The sequence below is a fragment of the Phyllostomus discolor genome, chromosome 7, assembly GCF_004126475.2.
Source record: "Phyllostomus discolor isolate MPI-MPIP mPhyDis1 chromosome 7, mPhyDis1.pri.v3, whole genome shotgun sequence".
NCBI classification, from domain to species: Eukaryota; Metazoa; Chordata; class Mammalia; order Chiroptera; family Phyllostomidae; genus Phyllostomus; species Phyllostomus discolor.
In genome coordinates, this window is record NC_040909.2 from 28321647 (window position 1) to 28340165 (window position 18519).

An 18519-nucleotide genomic window follows, 5' to 3' on the forward strand; every position below is an offset into this window, starting at 1 on the left:
ATTAATAGAGTTTAAGGTCTGCAATAGTGGTCTCTCAGAATTTTGGCCCGAACATCCCAAATAAGTGTCCATTAAGAAAACATTGTGTGATAGTTATTGAATTTTGCAAGTCCTGGACGTCAGTATTGCTATTACCTCACTGAGAGATCCTAAGTCAGGCAATAAAATGTCTTTGTCTCTTGATTTCCAGATCCATGAAGTACTGATCTGGAATATACCCAGAGCCTAATCTTAAGTATGAGATTAGTAGGAAAAAACCCACTTGATTATGTAGCACCATTATTTTGATTGGATATTTTATTAACAAACTAAATTGAGTAACTTTTGAATGATTGTGGTGATTCTTTCCTTTTTGACAGGTATTTGGCTTTGGGGGGATGGGATGAAATTAGTTTGGCTATCCTTAGCTTCTGAAATTCACCTATAATGAAGTTCATGATCTTAAATTTCTCAGTCGTTCCTCTGGCTTCCTGCCTATTAGCCACTCTATTCTTGATTTTTTTGGCTTATGTAATAGCACTTGGGAACAATGAAAAGAAATAAAATTCAAACCAGTCAATTTTGGAGCTTGTATGAACAGCTCTAGTAACAGTTTAGTAGAGGATGAATTATTGACCAGAATCGCTTCTCTTAAGTATCTATAGAGTTCAGTTGTCTATGAGTTTAATTACCTGTTGCCTTAGAATGGAATTGGCAGCATTTTGCTTTCATGGTGCAGTGGATAATTTAATGTTTTGAGCAATAGGTGGAACCTTTTTTTAATGTCAGTGCATTAAAGCGCCCATTACTAATTTAAATGACATATAAAAAGCATTTTTTTTCAGAGTTACTGATATATACCTTTTCCTCCTGTTTCAGGCAGCTCCTGGCCGAAGAGGACACACAGGCCCACAGGTACAGTGATGCTTTCCCCCTTAACTCCAACCGTCCAACCAGAGAGCTGGAATGAGGACTCGGAAAACTCTGCTCCAGGCCTGAAGTTCCTCTCTTTTTGATGATACTGGTTGTGGAAGAATAAACTGTTAGAAAAATTTTAGGGTGCAATTTTAAATCTTAAAAGGAAATGAAAATTTGGGCACTTAAATCAAAATCATAAAAATCAACGATGAGACATTACTTGCCCAATCATTGTTAAATTGAACTTTGATTGGATTACACGTACAAACTCGAGCGACTCTGTGGGTGACTTTTCTTTTAGAGTTTTGCTCAATGAACTCTGAAACCTTATTTTAAATGTACATAAACCCCTTTTAAACAAAGAGGGTACAAAAAACCCTAATGTAAGTGAGATTTCTGAATGTTTTGTTCAAAAGTGAGCTACACCAAGTATCATAATCACATCCCCTTGGGATGTATTGGTGATACAGTCAATAAACAAGCTTCATGAGCCTATGATATTTATGAAAGAGTGGTTGTGACTTGGAATTTTTCAAAACTGAGAAAGCACACATCCTCCTATTAAAAATCAATAATGAACCTACTCTTAATCACATCATGGGGAAACTGCAGAATGTTAAAGAAAACATTTTAAGCACTACCAGCAAGAAAAGCCGGTTAGTTTTACCCATGAAAGGAATAACAAATTAGAGTGTAGCCGACTTCTGTTCGCTAATAATAGATGCCAGAAGACAGCAAATTAATATCTCGCAGGTGCAGAGGCAAAATGGCCAGAAAACTAGAATTTTGTATGTAGCTAAACTAGAAGTGAGGAAAATAGATCTTTTCAGATAGACAAAGAGTGTACCATCCACAGACATCACCCCATCCATGCATGCTTCAAGGTTAGGTTTCGACAACAACAAAAAAGCAAATCCAGAAGAATGGCATAAAACAAATGAGATGGGGAGAGAAAGTGTTGAGAAATGTCCTCTTTCTTATTTCTTGGAAAAGGCCTCAGTGAGGGACATTTAATCACACCCAAGTGTCTGACAGCTGAGACATAACTTGTGCGGTCCCAGTCCTTGCCTAAATTAGACTTCCTTAATCCTTTCTTACTCTTCTTGGAGTTCGTGTCTGTGGCAGAGTTTAAGGACAATGCAAAGCGAGGGCTCAGCTGTTGATCCTTTGATATTTTAACTATTTGAGCATAAATGTAATGTTGTAAGATGCCTAGAGATTTTTGAAGAAAATGTGCAGTAAATTGTGAGATTTTTCAAGCCAAACACCCAAGTTAGACATAGCATGTTACAAGTGTTATAGGACAATAAGGATGCGTGTGTGTGTGTGTGTGTGTGTGTGTGTAAAGACTGAAAGCTGTGGTTAATTCTGCCTGATGAGACTATAGAAAATTTTTATTTCCTCCTTTGTATTTTCCTGTATCCATATTTTTGCAAAGATCCTGTGCTGTCATTGTAATTTAAAAAAAGCAGAATCTTGCGCATAAAAAGGATAAAATTCTCAGGAAACACTGTTAAGAGGTTGATTCTCTCTCAACACAGGGGACAACAGGTGCTCCAGGCCTAGATGGACTCGAAGGCTCACCTGGACTTCAGGGCCCTCAGGTACATATTAAAATTAATCACGATGTGAGAACTTAAAGAATCTGAAGTGTTGATAGAAGCCCCTGATGCGCTGCCTCCCACCTCCTTGCAGAATTAAAGTTGTTTAAAGGGTTTTCAGGGCTATAAAGTAGGGAAACAACACAGTCCTGACTTGTACAGCACTTGGTCTCCTTTATCTAAGTTGTATTCCAGTCAGGAGGTGACATGAGAGTGAACGTGCTGGGCAGTGGTCCCTGAGCCATGGGTTCAGGCCCGCTAGGGTACTCTAAAGAGACCTGGAGCCAAGGAAAACACAGGGCCTCAAAACTGGGGATGTTGGTCAATTCAGCACCGTAAGTGTTCAGTGTTACATATCTGGGTGCCTGTGCTGTAGAAAAATTGGCTCCACTGTAGGATATAGTTATTGCAAATACAGCTGAAGTCTTCAGCAGGGCGCTCTGCAGTGTGGCACTCAGCCTGTGCTTTCTAGCTCACTTCTCCTGGGAGCTGCCCCCGGCGCTTTTCCTTTGCAAGGAACAACGCATGGCTGGCTCTCATACGGATCACATGAGGGGAGAGGAAGCCTGTGCCAGAGAAAACAAAATGTAGCCTAAAATAATGAGAAGGGAAGGGAAGTCCTAGAAAAGGCTGAGATGAAAGAAAAAAAAAAGAAAGACTACAGAATGTTAGAATAATTTTTCTTTCTTAGTTTGAAATCTTGGGAAATAATGTTGCTGTTTGGCAAATGCAGGACAAGCAAGGGTTTTGCCATTTTTTTCAATGTTTTAACCCATGTAGTTAAAAAAAAAATAACTGAAGTCACCAATATATGTTGGCAATTTGGTGCATGGAAGTTGGGCAGAATGTCCATAGATAGGAGAAGAGAAACTTTGTTCACATTTCACCAAGATTTCAGAGCAGTAAACAGTTTGCCCCCGACCTCTGTCTCTTTCCAGCTTGATTGCTTTTCTTCATCTTACTTGCCAGCTGAGGAAAGTTCATCTTTCCCACCTTCAAATGAGAAATATTTGCCATTAGGGTGGTGGGGAAGCATTTCTGTGGATTGACTGGCTTTATCTGGTGCTAAACAAGCAATACTTATTCCGTTCTACAGATTCTTACTTTTTTTCATGACATAATTTAAAAAGAGATGCAAAAAACAAACACAGCATGAAAGTTTCTCTGCATAACATGTGGAAGCCACAGTTAATAAACAATAGAAATAATATCCCAGAAGTAGAAATATCCAAATTTCTTCTTACTGCATGCCCTATCTTAGTTATGACCAGTCGTCAGTGCAGTCACTGAATAGAAATCCATTTAAATAGTTCATTTGCAGGCTTATATAATTAAGGACTATTTTCTATTTTAGGATTATTTTCTTTTCACATAATATATGAATTGGAGTCTAAAGATGCTTAAGATCATTAGAAAGCAGTACTAAACATGTCCCCTGCTCGGTATTTCTTCACTGTGAATGCAAATGCCCAGCTTCCCAGATGTGGGATCGGATGCCCATGTCCCCACACAGAAGGGGAGCTCGACAGGTCAAGGCAGAACCAAAGACATGCGTGGACTTCTCGTTCCAGTTTCTGGCTATGTCACTGACGTAGCATTTCCATTTTAATATTCAAGCTAATATCCAAGTATTCTGTTTTAGGGAGAAAATAATGCTTTCATTCCCTGTACCTAGGGCCCAAGAGGAGAGGCTGGTGCGAAAGGAGAAAAAGGAGGTCTGGGAAGTAGAGGTCCCCAGGTATGTACTGGGACAAAGTGACTGCATCTGGCTTTGATCTTGGCTTTCACTTGGATGCCTTTGTGGTTTACTTATCATCTGTGAACTAGCAAATGTGTACGGGGTTTGACTTCATTGCCTGATGTGTCAACACCCTGTCCTGGCCCCTACCTTACTAAGCAGGCTGTCATTCTGTCCAACACAGAGCTGGTTTCTAGCCCTTTGCCTCAGCAGCTTAGCCACTATTGTGAGGTTAAGGATTCCTCCTCTATGTAAATCAGATCATGTCACTCCCCCTCACTCACTCCTCAGGAGCTTCCCGTGAACCCCAAATACAACCTACAACAAACACAGTCTAGCTACACCTGAGACTCTCCTGGACAGAGTGTAAAACACTCCACCCACTGGGACCTTCCCCACACCACTGACATCAGAATCTCTGGAGGTGTGGCCAGGGTCTCGGTAACTTTAATTCTCCCCAGGTGAGCCTAACGCATACACACGCAACAGCAATGGTGGGAATGACCCATGTCAACACTCTCAAACTTCAAAGTCTGTCAGAACCACTATAGAACTTGCTCAAATGCAGAATCCAATTCAGTAGGTTTGCAGTGGGCTTGAGATTCTACACTTTCAGCACACCCCCAGGGCATGTTGATGTTGCTGGCCCCCACCACACTTTAAGTAGCCAGGTCCTACATGATTTGGCCCTTGCCTACCTGCTATCATAGTACATATTTGTTTCACTGTTTTTGTCCCTTCTTCTAGATTGTAAATTTGGTGAGGGCCAGGACTTTGTCTTGCTTATTATTCCGGAGCCCAGAGCAACAGTGCTGCTACAGTGGGGAGCTCAATGCATAGCTGCATAATGAATCCACTAGTAAATGAATGAATGGGAATAGCTGGGACTTGGGCTCTGGGCTAACAGGAGGATAAAGGGAATCGGCTACTTTGTGTCTATTAATTACATTGGGCAGCGGTCAGGCACACATGGGTGTGATCATCAAGTTAGAGGCTATTTGCATAAACTTGTATCTCATGACACAATATTTTAAAGCATATTAATTACTGCTCATGGGGACATTTTTCCTGTTTGTTGTTGTTTGTGGGGTTTTCTTTTTGATGAATGTATACCTTCAAAAAGCATGAAAAACTTGAAATTTCATGGTAGGATTCAATTTATGAAAAGTAACTATTTTACATTCACATCTTTGAATCATTAAAAGCTTGCTGGCATCACAAATTGAGATTTTTTTGAAAAAAGTTAATGCCAATGGAAAGATATATCTGGTGATTATCTCATCTGTTTATATAAAATATTGAGATGTAGATGGGTTGAAATTCAAAGAGTTTAGTAATTCCCTTGCTCTAGAATCCAAAATTGTATCCAACTGGCTGTTAACGCCAATAAATGATTCCATGAGCCCTGTAGCAAACTTCTGAGTGAGTGCCCTTTAATCTTGCCTTGGCAAGATCGGTCAGAGTCATAAATCATTCAACCCCATGGCATTGCCAAAGGTAGTCAAAAGGCACCACTACACTGTGGTTTAGCTCTTCCATTGATCTGGCTGGAAAGCATGGTTTTCTTTCTTTGCTTGCTTGCTTTTAAAGACCAGTGTCAATGCAATGAAAGTACTATTTCAAAGATGTGTAGAATTTTCAATGTTTAGGGCGTGATGAATGAGACCTCAAAATTGTTGTTTCCAAAGGAAAACCACGGAGACAAACACAATCAGGTAGACAAGAGGGTGTTATTCTTTACTGGCTCTAAATCCACTCATAATAGGCTTCGTATTCCTGAGAGCAGAAGGCCAGCCACTCAGGCGGAATCATATGAGTGTTTTCTAATTGCAGGCTGGAAAGTTGTTCTTAAGATATACATTTAGAAAAAGGGATGTGATGTCTGTTGACAGTGTTCTGAAGGCTTGTTAATTTATGGGGTGTTGGAGCATTCTGCACAAATCAAACATAGTAACCCAGCCTAGTAATTGGTTATGATATAAGAGAAATACAGTCCATGGCACAATGAAAAAGAAAGTACTTTGAAAGTCACGGCATATTCTTTTGTACCTTCCTTTGTTCCTTTTCTTGTTTGGTTTACCAGAAGGTCCTACAGTCATGTAACTGAGGCCTAGAAAAGGAATGGATTATTTCACTTAGCATAATGCTTTCCAGTTCCATCCATGCTGTTGCAAAGGGTAGAAGCTCCTTCTTTCTGCTGCATAGAATTCCATTGTGTAAATGTACCACAGTTTTTTGATCCATTCATTTACTGATGGGTGCCTCAGTTGCTTCCAACACTTGGCTATTGTAAATTGTGCTGCTATGAACATTGGGTTGCATAGGTTCTTTGCATTGGCAATTCCTAGCAGTGGAATTGCTGGGTCAAAAGGCAGATTCATTTTTAGTTTTCTTTAAAAAATAAAATAAAAATAAATAGAAAAGGAATGGAAAACTCAAGACACAAAATGCTAATTCCAATTAGAGCTGGAATTATTCTTTCAATCCATAGGGGGTTTTGTGAAACACTCACTGGTGTCATATGCAATATCAAGGAAGGTTGAAGTTATTCAGGGCAAATTTGGGATACAGAGTACGATTTCATCTTTACACAAAATAGCATAGGGGTCAAGGGCAGAGAGTGTGAAGCCAGGCTTCCTGGGGTGACTGCCAGCCTTGTGCCTTCAAAACTGTGTGACCTTCAGGAATTAATTTAGCCTCTCTCTGCCTCAATTTTCTCTGCTGTGAAATAAGAATAGCAATAGTAGCTACCTCATCAAATTTTTGTGGAAATGAAATGGTTTAATATATGTAGGTGCTTAGAACAGTGCCTGCCTTATAGTAAGCACTGTATAAATATTTATTACTATTATATTGCATCAATAACAGGGCCATTTTTTTGCCCAAAGCATGCTCCTAGCCAATCCAGGGAAAGCCATAATAATAACAACAACATAACAACATGTGACCCGTATTGCAATCACCAGATTTCATCATTCTACATCATCTGGGTTAGAGGATGCCTCAGTCATTCCCTTTACCCATTTATAGATGTTTACTGAGTGTTTCCTGCTGTCAGGCCCTGCAGCAGGACAAAAGGATGAGTCAGACACAGAGCCTCACTGCAAGTGCTGCCGGGCTCATCAAGGAGACCCATGCAGACAGAGTTGAGAGGTGGTGTGCTAAATGTTAAAGTAGAATTATACCTTGGCAGGATTTTCCTTCTCTCCTCCATAGACCCTTGCTTAACTCTCATGGGACATTTGTAAGGTTTTTGATAACAAGAGTTATTATGGGAAGTTCTTAATGAATGAAATAAGTGCGTATGATTATGGAGATGACGGGTGTTTCTAACAAGCATTTATGTCACTAATCCAGAAATAACTATTCTAACCATCTCACGTTACATAGGATGCTTATTTTTGAAACAATAAAGCTTCCGGCCAGAAAGAAAATAGAATTATACCCAAGGTAGAATAGTGGAAGAAGGATGGAGCTATAGGAGGGGAAGAGTGGCTTAGCTTTTGCAGGGTAAGGAGGCTTTCTGTAGGTGACCAAGGGGAGAGAGACAGGCATGCAAGGACAGGCATCAGATTATATAAAAAGAGACATTAAGGTGAATTCAGGGAACCACACATGGTTCCATGTGGGTGGAAGGTAGGATGGACTAGCACTGTCAAGATCAACATCTTCTCAGGTGTCTTGGAGGTTGGTTCTTGCATGAGCTCACCCCTTGCTGGCTTCTTGATTTTTTTTTCTCCTCAGATTTACAGAAGCTGAGCATTTAATCTCCTTGGGTTGTTTGATATTTGCTTATCAGGTTTGATATCACAACCTGATATTTGCGGATTGTCAGTGTAGCTAATGTTTTACCTCCATGAATGTAATTACTAACAGGATTCCTTTTAAAGATGAAAAGAGTATGCGCCTCTTGCCCCTGCCCTGGTGTATTCCACCCAAAAGGGAGGTGTCCTTGGCAATGCCCCAGCCATTAATCCCAAACTCCTGGTGCAATCCCTTCTGATACGGTGCTACCTAAGGACAATTTAAAAAAAAAATCTAAGCCTCTTTCTTCTATCCTCACTTAACACTAAAGCAGTTGTGACTGTCAAGGACTTGACATGAACCAACGACCCCCAGCTCATGTCACCTTATTGGAGGTTAGATCTGGCTCCAGCCTCCTGCATGAAGTTGGGGGATTCACATTTTTAAAACTCCAGTCTTAACTGGAGCATGGATGGTAAGAGTTTGGGAATCCTGCCCAAGACTCGGGCCCCAGCACAAGAAATGGGGGAGCTGGGGGTTCAGTCTTGAGGATCAGAATCAGGCTCGGTTCTTACCTCATCCTCCTAGTAACTGAGTGATTTGGGGTTAAACACTTTGAGAATCTGTTTCTGATTGGTAAAATGGTCTTAATACTCTGTATCTCACTGTATTGTGTAAGGACTGAAGAAGCCACATATAAATATATACCTCTCAGCACAGTGCCTTACACAAAATTAATGTCCAATAAAAGGACACCATGACAAAGCCAGAGGAGATTTGACCTCTAGCGAATGCCCTTCCTCTTTAAATGCCCTGAGCTGCTATTTTCACTCAGAGCTACTCTTGATCTCTGATCAAGGCAGCCTGTCGACTCTTTGATGTCTTAGGGTGGCAGAGAGTTTTTCTTATTTCCTTTAGAAATATAGTCCCTTATATAACCAGTCGTATTTGTGTAGGTGATTTATCTGGGTAACAACTCCCAGAAGCTTGTGCTCCATTCAACCAGTCAGAACCCCCAGTGTGGTACTTTGTATGGTACACCACAGGAAACAGAATCAGGCTTTCTGATGTTCTCAGGAAAAGGTCCTGTCTGCATCCTTCCATCCATCCAGGAAACCCTTTACTTCAGCAGGCTTTCAAACAGGCTAATCTCTCACTGTGCTCACGTGCGCTCGAGGTGCCTACACATGAAGTAATCTCCCAGAAATATTCTTCACCTCGCAGTGCTTATGATGTCTGAAGGAAGCACAGAATGTGGGCTCCTAGGCAAGACTTCCAGTTTGTCCCTGAGTGTCAAGAGCACTTAGAGTCTCTCTACTTCTTCTGTCTGTGATCTACATGAAAATTTCATATGGAAAACCAACAAATCAAACACATGATTTTATATCTCCTGGGAACCATTCCTGGATAGGTGGTTGGATGAATCAATGAAAAGGTGGGTGAATTGATGGGTTCCAGGTACTTTGCATGGGTTCTGGAAGTATGAATGAAGTCAATAGTATATGTCTTTGCCTTTAAGGAGTGTACAGGCTATTCCCTAGTGGATGAGAGAGAGAGAGTGACCAGTTACATACAGAATAGAGGAATCTTTGGGACAGTTGAGAGATCCAGCACAGCTAGGGGGGTTCTGGGATTCTTCTTGAGACAGTGATGCCAAGAAGAAGATTTTCAGTATTGGGAGATTCTTCTTCTTCCCTAGATGGAAAAATGGCCCTAAGCAAAGGGAGCAACTTGCACAAGTGTGGGTGTGTAAGGCACAAGAAGTGTTTGGGACTCAGGTGTTTGATGAGCAAAGAATGATTGAAGTAGTCACAGATGACTATGGAGGCAGGCAATGCCAGCAGTTTGAGGGATTTTACATATTAGGAAAGTACTAAAACTTTATTCTGGAAGCTATTCAGAATTCAGAATTTCAGGCCAAGTGACAGCAGCAGCCGCCTGACATTTTAAATCAAAAGCAGAAAGGAATGGAAAATGAGTTAGAGAGAAGCCAGGCCACAGCAAGGGAAGCCAGGAAGTCAGGAGAATACAAGGAAGGCCAGAAGGCAATGGGAATGGAAGAGAAATGGCTACAGAGAGGGGCTACAATCTGTATGAATTGTAGCTAATAGCTGATTTGTTTGGAAAGATGAGCAAGAGGGAAGGGTCTGGATGATTCTTGGGTTTCGGGTGTGGGTTTCAGGGGGAGTAAAAGTGGCACCATTTCTTAATGAAAAAAAACAAACAAACAAACCATGAGACTAAGCATGACTTATGGTCAATATGATTATTTTTGGTAATCACTTCCTATGGGATAGCCACGAGGCATTTTAGTGTGGGGGTCTGGTTTGGACTGCAGATCTGCCTGACTAGCAGTCATCATGTGGAAGTGGTTTGTGGATCTGTAGGGCTGCCACTCGGCAAGAGGGCATGAAGTGAGAAAATAAGGTCAGAGGATGGGTCCCTGGGGCACATGGAGATTTAAGAGGCAAACAGAAGAAGAAGGATCTTCAGAGTTTCCTGAGAAGAAACGAGAGAAGGACCTAGAAGACCATGGTAACTTGATGTTGCAGAGTCAGTGGAAAAATCCCCCCAAATACATGATTAAACTCAAATAAGGTCAGAACAAAAAAGTCGACTGGGCAGAACACGCAGGTCGTGGGAGCCCCGTGTGGCGGTGGACGTAGAAGGACACAGATTGCGAGCTATGGAGAGAGACAAAAGTGAGATTATTTTTAAGACGAAGAAGAAAGAGGAAAAGATGAAAGGCTGTGGAAATAGCACATTATTTTTCTTAGTAACCAATTCATTGTTCAACAGTCTTTCATATTAGGAAATGTTTTTATGCCCAAGTTATTACAGTTTTAATTTTTTTGAAGATGAAAGATTAATGCCATAATTTTTTTCTTCTGAACACAGTCTGCTAAGTACCATGTTTATTACACAGATTTGGTTTATTTTTAAATTATAGTAATCATGGTAAAAAATTATAAAAATGATTTCAGTTCACTGATACTGGGATTATTTACAAGTATTTATAAACAATCTAATCAAAAGACATTTTTGTTGCCATGTGTTTTGATAACCCAAAGGAAAACTCTAATCCCAAATGTCAATAACATAAGAAGGCATTTAAGCTGTCTCTGAACTGGGATTTTTAAAAGTTTAGCTTTAAAACTATTCCAATAAAACATTCTTTTAGAATGTTGGAGAGACTTCTATTGTATCAGATAGATTTTCCATATAGATGTGTGGTGCATTTATCCATCTTTTTAAGTTTTGTTATGTTCTTCAATAAGATCTTAAAGCTTTCTTTATGTAGGTCTTTTATCTTTTTTCTTAGGTTTATTCTAAGAATTTTACAGTATTTTTCCCACTGGTAAATGAAAATTCATTTAAATATTGCTGGGAAAGAGAAACCTATTTCAGAATATTGTACTACCCAAATATATCTTGTTATTGTAAATTATTTCCAGTAAAGTTTCTTGATCTTTCTATTGTGCAAATAATATAACAAGGGGAAACACAGAAAAAAAAAACAGAATTATCTTCTGGAGAGCAGGTGCCTTGTGGAACAGGCTTCCCCCACTAGGTGAGAGTTCTAGGAACCCATCTGTATCAGTGCACCAGCTGGCATTGTTGTGAGAAGCTGCATTCAGCTTCAGTGAACTTTTTTTTGAAGACTTTTTCATCGCATTTGCCCACTTAATGATGGGTGATTTATAAGTGCACTTGTCCACTCCACACTGGGTGTTCAATGCCACCCTCCCTATTCCCCTGGTCTCTCCCCAAATGACTTTTTGTTTATTTGTTTCCCTGGATGAAAAAAGTTTTCAAAGGAAAATGTTTTGCTGATGTGGAAGAAATAAAACAAAAAGACAGCAAAAACACTAAAAGGCATCAAAATTGACAAGTTCAAAAACCGTTCTGAGCAGTGGAAAAAAGCCTTGATAGGTGTATTGCATCAAACAAAGAGTACTTTGAAGGTAACTGGAGTTTAAACATGTAAGAATAAACACACAACATTTTAAAAATAAATTCTGGGGTTTTTGGATCCTCCCCTCTTGTATTCACAAATAAAGATGTTTACCTTAAAATGCACATGCACACACACACACACACACACACACACACATTGTGTTTTCTACCAAAGCAAGAAACCAAGAAGAATATAGTTCCAGGCAAATGTCATCTGGAATACCCACTGTACATGTTTGACATTCTAGCAACATCTGCTCTAACAGCAAAACAGAACCTAACATCTCTTTGGAAAAGAAGACTCACACTCATTTAGGCAACATCTGGCATGAATTACTTTATTAATTTTCCTTTATTTACTAGTCTTCATTTGACTGCTGGGATACTTTTTTCCAAAGCAGGAATCAATGAAGCCACACGTCTTTTTGCATCTGGGGTTCATTTTCCTCTTAGAAGAGACACAAATGGTTTCAAGGAAAGTTGCTTTATGTTCTGCTGTATTTGCAATTCTCGTTTTGTTTCAGGGGCCTCCAGGACCAGAAGGAAAGGCAGGGAGTCAAGGCCATCTGGGAAGCCAAGGAAATAAAGTAGGTCACATTCTTTGTACCCACCAAAGTTAAGGTTTTTTCCTCAAGGGAAATGTGTCTGGTTGTATTAGCCAGAGCCCCTTTAACAGAGAGAAGAATGTATCCCATTGCCCCTATACCCTGGCTTGATTCTTAGAGAGCCAGCAATAAGTGAGTGAGTACATGGGTGTGGACCAGGATGAGATCAGGGATTCCAGTTCACAGAATCTCACCAGGGGTTACTCCCTATCTGAGCTGTGGGCCTTCAGGCGAGGGGGCCTCTTCTGGGGTCATGCTCTCCTCCCTCCCTCCTTCCTCCTTCCCTCCTACCGCCTGCCTCTCCTTCCCTTTTTTCCTCCCTTCTTCTCTTCTCCATACATACAAACCTTTTTTTCCTCCGTTATTTTTTTCTCCATTCATATAAATGTTTGCTGAACACCTTTTAAGACAAAGGCCCTGGACTGGCAGTCAGCTAGACTAGAAAGTCAGCTCCAGGAGAGCAGAGATCTTTGCCTGTTTTGCTCACCGATGCATCCTTAGTGCTGAGAACCCTACCTAATAAGTGCTTAGTAAATATGTGTTTCCTGGAAGAGTTTCTGGGTTGTATAGTGACAAATATGACATGGAGTCAACTCCACATAATTTAGAATATTTTCAGGACAATAATCTGTATCATAGAGTCAGGAATATAGAGCTGAAGTGGGGGGTTCACATAGCGCTAATAGCAGTATTCTGGACTGGGAAAGGAGGAATCCCAGAGGCTATAGACTCTGAATGGCCTTAGAAGATAAACAGGACTTTGGCAGGCAGAGAGGGAGCATGGGAAAGTTCGCAGAGAAGAAATAAGGGGAAGGAGAGTCCAGGGCTGGAAAATCCTGCAAACAGGAAGTTGGGTTGAACCATGGCTCGTAAAGAATAAGAATGTCTGTGGTGACTGACTTTATTAAGTAGCCAGTACAGCTATTTATGATTTTTTATTGAAGTGTATGAACATAGCCAGACTTTGGAAGATTTTTAAATAGGCAGCTCAGTGCAGAAATATTTTGAAGGCTGAGACAGGAAGCCAGGAGGCCAGTTGGTATATGCTCACAGTTACCGAACCCAACAATGACTGGGTGACTTAACGGGGGCGGGGGGTTCAGGCGGGTGGGGACTCTTCCAGGAGGAAACTGAATCAGGAGGGGAGATGGCTGGTCAGGGACGCACAGGCTTCCATCATGAGTGGTAACACCATCGCGGAAGTTGGAAAGTCATGAGGGAGAGCGGGTACAGGAGTGAAGAAGCTCCTGTGGTTTGGGGGATAGAAGAAAGGATTTAGGGCCAGGTGGAGATGCCGATTTCAGAGTCATTCAGACTCTGGGGAAACGTCTGTTTGTAAGAAGGGGAAGAGAAGACACACAATGACTCACCAGAAAGGAAGGGAAGAAACCAAAAAGCATACTGGATGCTGAGAAGAAGTGTTCAAGGAGGAAGGGTCAAGAGCATCAGCTGATGCACACTTTCAGAGCCACTGCCCAGAAAGAGGCCTCAGGGCAGATGGTCTGCTCTCTTCCACAGAGCCCTCTTTGGTGTCACCCTGAGCTCAGTGCTGGTGGACATGTGTCCGTGTGCACTTCTCACATGTACTCTACTGCCTTTCTATCCCTAAAATGAGTTAACCCCTCCCACACTGTTTCTCCCCAAGGCTGCACGATGGCTGCACGAAGGGCAGGGGGCATAACCAGACAATGGGAAAACTTGCCCAGCTCTGCCTCAGATGATTACGATTAGCATCAGTAGTGAGAGCCACATCAATGGGATATACCCTTGACATGATGTGATGAGAATGGCACTTTACCTCTGTGGTCTTTATCCCCCAAACCCATAGAAGTCAACATAATTATGAGGAAAATCATCATAGAAACCCAAACCAAAGGGCATTCTACAAAATATCTGACCGGTACTCCTCAAATCTGTGTGCACCATCAAAAACAAGGTAGAGTTGATACACTATCACAGTCTGGAGGAGCTTAAGTAGCCATGACATGGGATCCTGGAACAAAAATTTTAAAAGGTATTTGGTAAAAACTTGGGACATCTGAATGAAGTATGGACTTTTGCTAATAATGAATCAATATTCATTTATTTTGAGAAATGTGTCCTATCAATGTAACTAATGTAATGGTCGGTAGGAGCATATCGGAACGCTAGGTCCTGTCTTCATGTTTCTGTAAATCAAAAACTTTAAAAGTTTGCTTGTTTGTTTTTTAAGAAAAGGAGGTAACCTCCTTTTGTTATCCTGTGCCAACTCTCCCAAGTAGCTGGAATTTCCTCAACATAGTCCTGAGACCAGTTTAGAACCCGCAGCGGATGTTCTAGCCATCAGAAGTCATTGCCAAGGATGCCGTGTTATGTCCTTGTATTGACGGGCACTTCTAGATTAATAGGTCTGCTGTCTTTGCAGCAGCCAGATGATTTGCATGGATCATCATGGAAAATAGTTCTGTTAATTTCTGGAACGGTACAGAGCTTCCTCTTTGACTCGGGGTAAGGCATTTGCGTGGGTGCGGTTCATGGCACTGAGCGGCTAGGGTGAAGCTTGCACTGAACACATACATCAGACGTGTTGAAGCTTTATTTATCAGTAGAGGAGACCTCAGCAGCCAGCAGCAGCAGCAGCTCCTCCGGTATTGGTTGCACAATTCTCAGTCCTGGCCTCAAACCCAGTGTCACTGTGTGCTGCACATGGGTGCAGTTGAAAATGTTGTCTCTGTGCCATCATTTTTAATTTTGTTTACAAAAACAACCTAACAAGTGTCCATTTCAATGTTCTGTATAACAGGGAGAACCTGGAGATCTGGGAGGAAAAGGAGCCATGGGCCTCCCTGGCCCCCGGGGCTTGCCGGTTTGTGTTTCATCATTACTTTTTGCTTTGAGGCTAAAGCATTGCCCTTGCAATCTTTTCGTTCAGAGGATATCAGGTGTGGCTCTCTGAACAGGGGGTTAAAGACACCATCCTAATCCAGCCTGAGAACTTTCTAGAAATTGAGATGTTATCCTCATTTTGGATGAGTTCCTTGGCCAGCTTTTCCAAGGTGGCATCTTCCCAGGTACCGAACATCCTGGCCAGGACCTCTTGAAGCCAAAGGATAGAATGGACAGAACTTGACTTTAGCATTCCTAGAGCCTTTCTTCTGTTCTTCCTCTGCACCCTACCATGAGAACCCAGTCATCAGAAACCCAGCCCACACCCGGCTCCCGGCTCAGGACATCTCACTAAGGCCTTGAGAAGGGTCCAATGGTAGCCAGTGTCCAGGCATTCAGAAGGTCTTATTTTTATCTGGCAAAGTGAGAATGGATTAGTGTCAAGGGATTAAAATACCTGTGTTATCTGGAAGACACAACACCACTACCGCCTTTTATTGAAATTACTGCATGCCTGAAATTTTCTCATTTACTCCTCATAATAATGCCAAGAGTAGGTATAATTATTATTCCCACTTTATAGATGCTGCAGGTGAGACTAAGGGATAATGCTGTATATGTTATTGAGGGATATCTTTAGTGCCGCTGTCACCAAATGTCAGTGGCCTGCCTCGGAGAATCCTGCTTCCTAATTTCTCAATCACACCTCACAGCTGGCTGCTTTGTTTTCTTGTGAATAAGCCTGCCTCTGTCTGTAGTCCGGGCATTTGTAATTAACTGCTTTGTTTGCAGGGTGATGATGGCAACCCAGGTTATGGTAGCGTTGGGAGTAAAGGAGCCAAGGTAAGACTCGGCAACGGCAAGCTGGACATTTTCCATTACTTTTTTTGTTGCTTGGGTGTTTGTTTATGTTTTGTGTGTTTTTTTTTTCCCACACTGAAGAGAGAAAAGAAAATGAGCAGAGCAGTTTTGGACTTTATAGAGATAGATTTTGGTAATTTATTTGCTGATATCCTATGGGGAATGTGGTAGAAGGAAAAAACAATTTGGTGGTTTACGATGCAGGCAACAACTGAAACTTGAAAGCTAATGTCCTGGTCTTTGTAGAGCCGTGCAGCCAGAGCCCGACGTATTCCCACCCTGTGCTCAAGTGTATACTTAGGGTTACAGTCCAAAAGTATTCTCATTTTATTATGTTTGCCTTAACCATTAGTAAGAGGTTCTGCAGAGCCTTTGTAAATGCATTGGGCCAAGTAGTAACTTTTGCAAACCTTTTAACTATATCAGAAGGATAGTTTTATATTTAAGTGTCTGGAAGTAAGCTAGAAAAGTTTATCAAAACCAGTGATTTATATATATAGATGGTGACCACCTAGAAAGCATAATAACATCCACAAAAACAATACAGTTAATATCCTTTATGTAAAACAGTTGAGACCTATGAAAAAGAATTACTGAGATATGAAAGAGAAACTTCAGTGATTAAAAAGACATGCCAAGTTCATGCTGAAAAGTGTAAAACATTATAAAGAATCAGTGTAATTCCAAGTGAAATCCCACTGGGGATGATGCAAGAGGCTGGCTTTCTGGCAGAACAGACAAACAAACAAGGCTGAAAGTTCCTTGGAAAAAAGGAACTTTGAATGAGAGATTTCCAATGAACTGTGCTTTACAATAGAAAATAATTGAAAACAACCTTCATGTCTCAAGAGGGAAATATTAAGTAGCCTACAACATTGGAATATTATCGCTATTTATAGTATATGTATGTGAAGTGTATAATTATGTGAAGACATCATTATGTAACATGTCAAGTAAAATATCAGAATGGGATCAGGCAAAAACCGTTTATCCCAATTGTGCTCAAATACACTTGAAAAAGCTAAAAGAAAACACAACAAAGTATTGATAATGGGTAATGAGATTCTGGGAATGAGTGACTTTTCGTCTTTCTGTTCTTTTGTATTTTATATATGTTTGAGGAGATACTCTGCTTAATCAGAAAATAAACTTTATTCTAAATCAAATATTTTTTCATCAAATGGGGCTTATCATTACTTCTTCAACTATAGTCTGTGGCCAAAGTAAAGTAAGCAGACAACTGGAAAATGACAGACCAAGTTTAGACTCCAGGCTCCCCAAATTTCTCCACCGAAATCCATTTGAAGAGGACGGTTTCAGAAACTCGTGGCCAAATGACCGGCTTTCCCGTGCTGCACCTGCAGCAGAGGGAGAACTGATTTGCGATTCCTCTGCAGCGTGCAGTTGTCCACTTACCTTAGCTTGCCATGATATTTTGGTGAAATTGGTAAGTAGTTCAATTTAGAAGTTGAAGTCAGTTCCTCAAACGGTGCTTTACAGTTTCATTTTCAGTTGTTTTGGTCCTTCCTTGGTTCATAGGCACTAAAAACAAGATAAGTCAGTAGGTAAAATTACAGGGACTATAATCCTGCCTTGGTGATCTATGCACATATTAATTTTCTGTACTGTCAATTACAGGGACAAGAAGGATTCCCTGGAGAAAGTGGGTCTAAGGTACTGTGTGCTTCATATTAACTAGAGATCAATCAGAGACACTTCAGGTTATGAACCGTGCCAAGGGGCTGTGGGAGGACAGTTCATTATGTATGAATTTCTAAAGTCGTTATGGGGGAAAGGAGGGGAGACAGCAGGCTTTTTTAAAATAAAAAAATTTAGCCCTGGCTAATGTAGCTCAGTTCATTGAGCACAGGTTGAAAACCAAAGGGTCACTGGTTCGATTCCCGGTCAGGGCATGTGCCTGGGTTATGGGCCAGGTCCCCAGTGGGGGCCACATGAGAGTCAACCACACACTGGTATTTCTCTCCCTCTCTTTCTCCCTCCCTTCCTCTTTCTCTAAAAATAAATAAATCTTTACAAAAAGACATAAAATAAATTTATTTCTTAATTGTTGAACTCATAGATAAAAGAAGAAATTATCCTTATTTTCCTAAGCACAGGTGCGGCTGCTCCTCTGTCATATCTGTTTTCTTATGTGTTCAAAGGACAGTGAAGTGTAAGGAACACCAAACTTACCTGACCTCACCTGGCCCCTTTTTCCCAATGTGTTTATGAATCACCTTCAGATACTAAG

At 41.0% G+C, this 18519-nt stretch overlaps 1 protein-coding gene across 1 annotated transcript in view; it reads left to right on the forward strand.

Moving 5' to 3' along the window:
• Nucleotides 1–18519, forward strand: part of COL6A6 (collagen type VI alpha 6 chain) — a 135291-nt gene that overhangs the window by 77323 nt on the left and 39449 nt on the right. The window contains exons 22-28 of the mRNA XM_028517855.2: nt 859–894; nt 2439–2501; nt 4174–4236; nt 12462–12524; nt 15325–15387; nt 16200–16250; nt 17907–17942. Of these exons, the coding sequence (XP_028373656.2) occupies nt 859–894; nt 2439–2501; nt 4174–4236; nt 12462–12524; nt 15325–15387; nt 16200–16250; nt 17907–17942 (375 nt within the window). The remainder of the gene's footprint in view (nt 1–858; nt 895–2438; nt 2502–4173; nt 4237–12461; nt 12525–15324; nt 15388–16199; nt 16251–17906; nt 17943–18519) is intronic.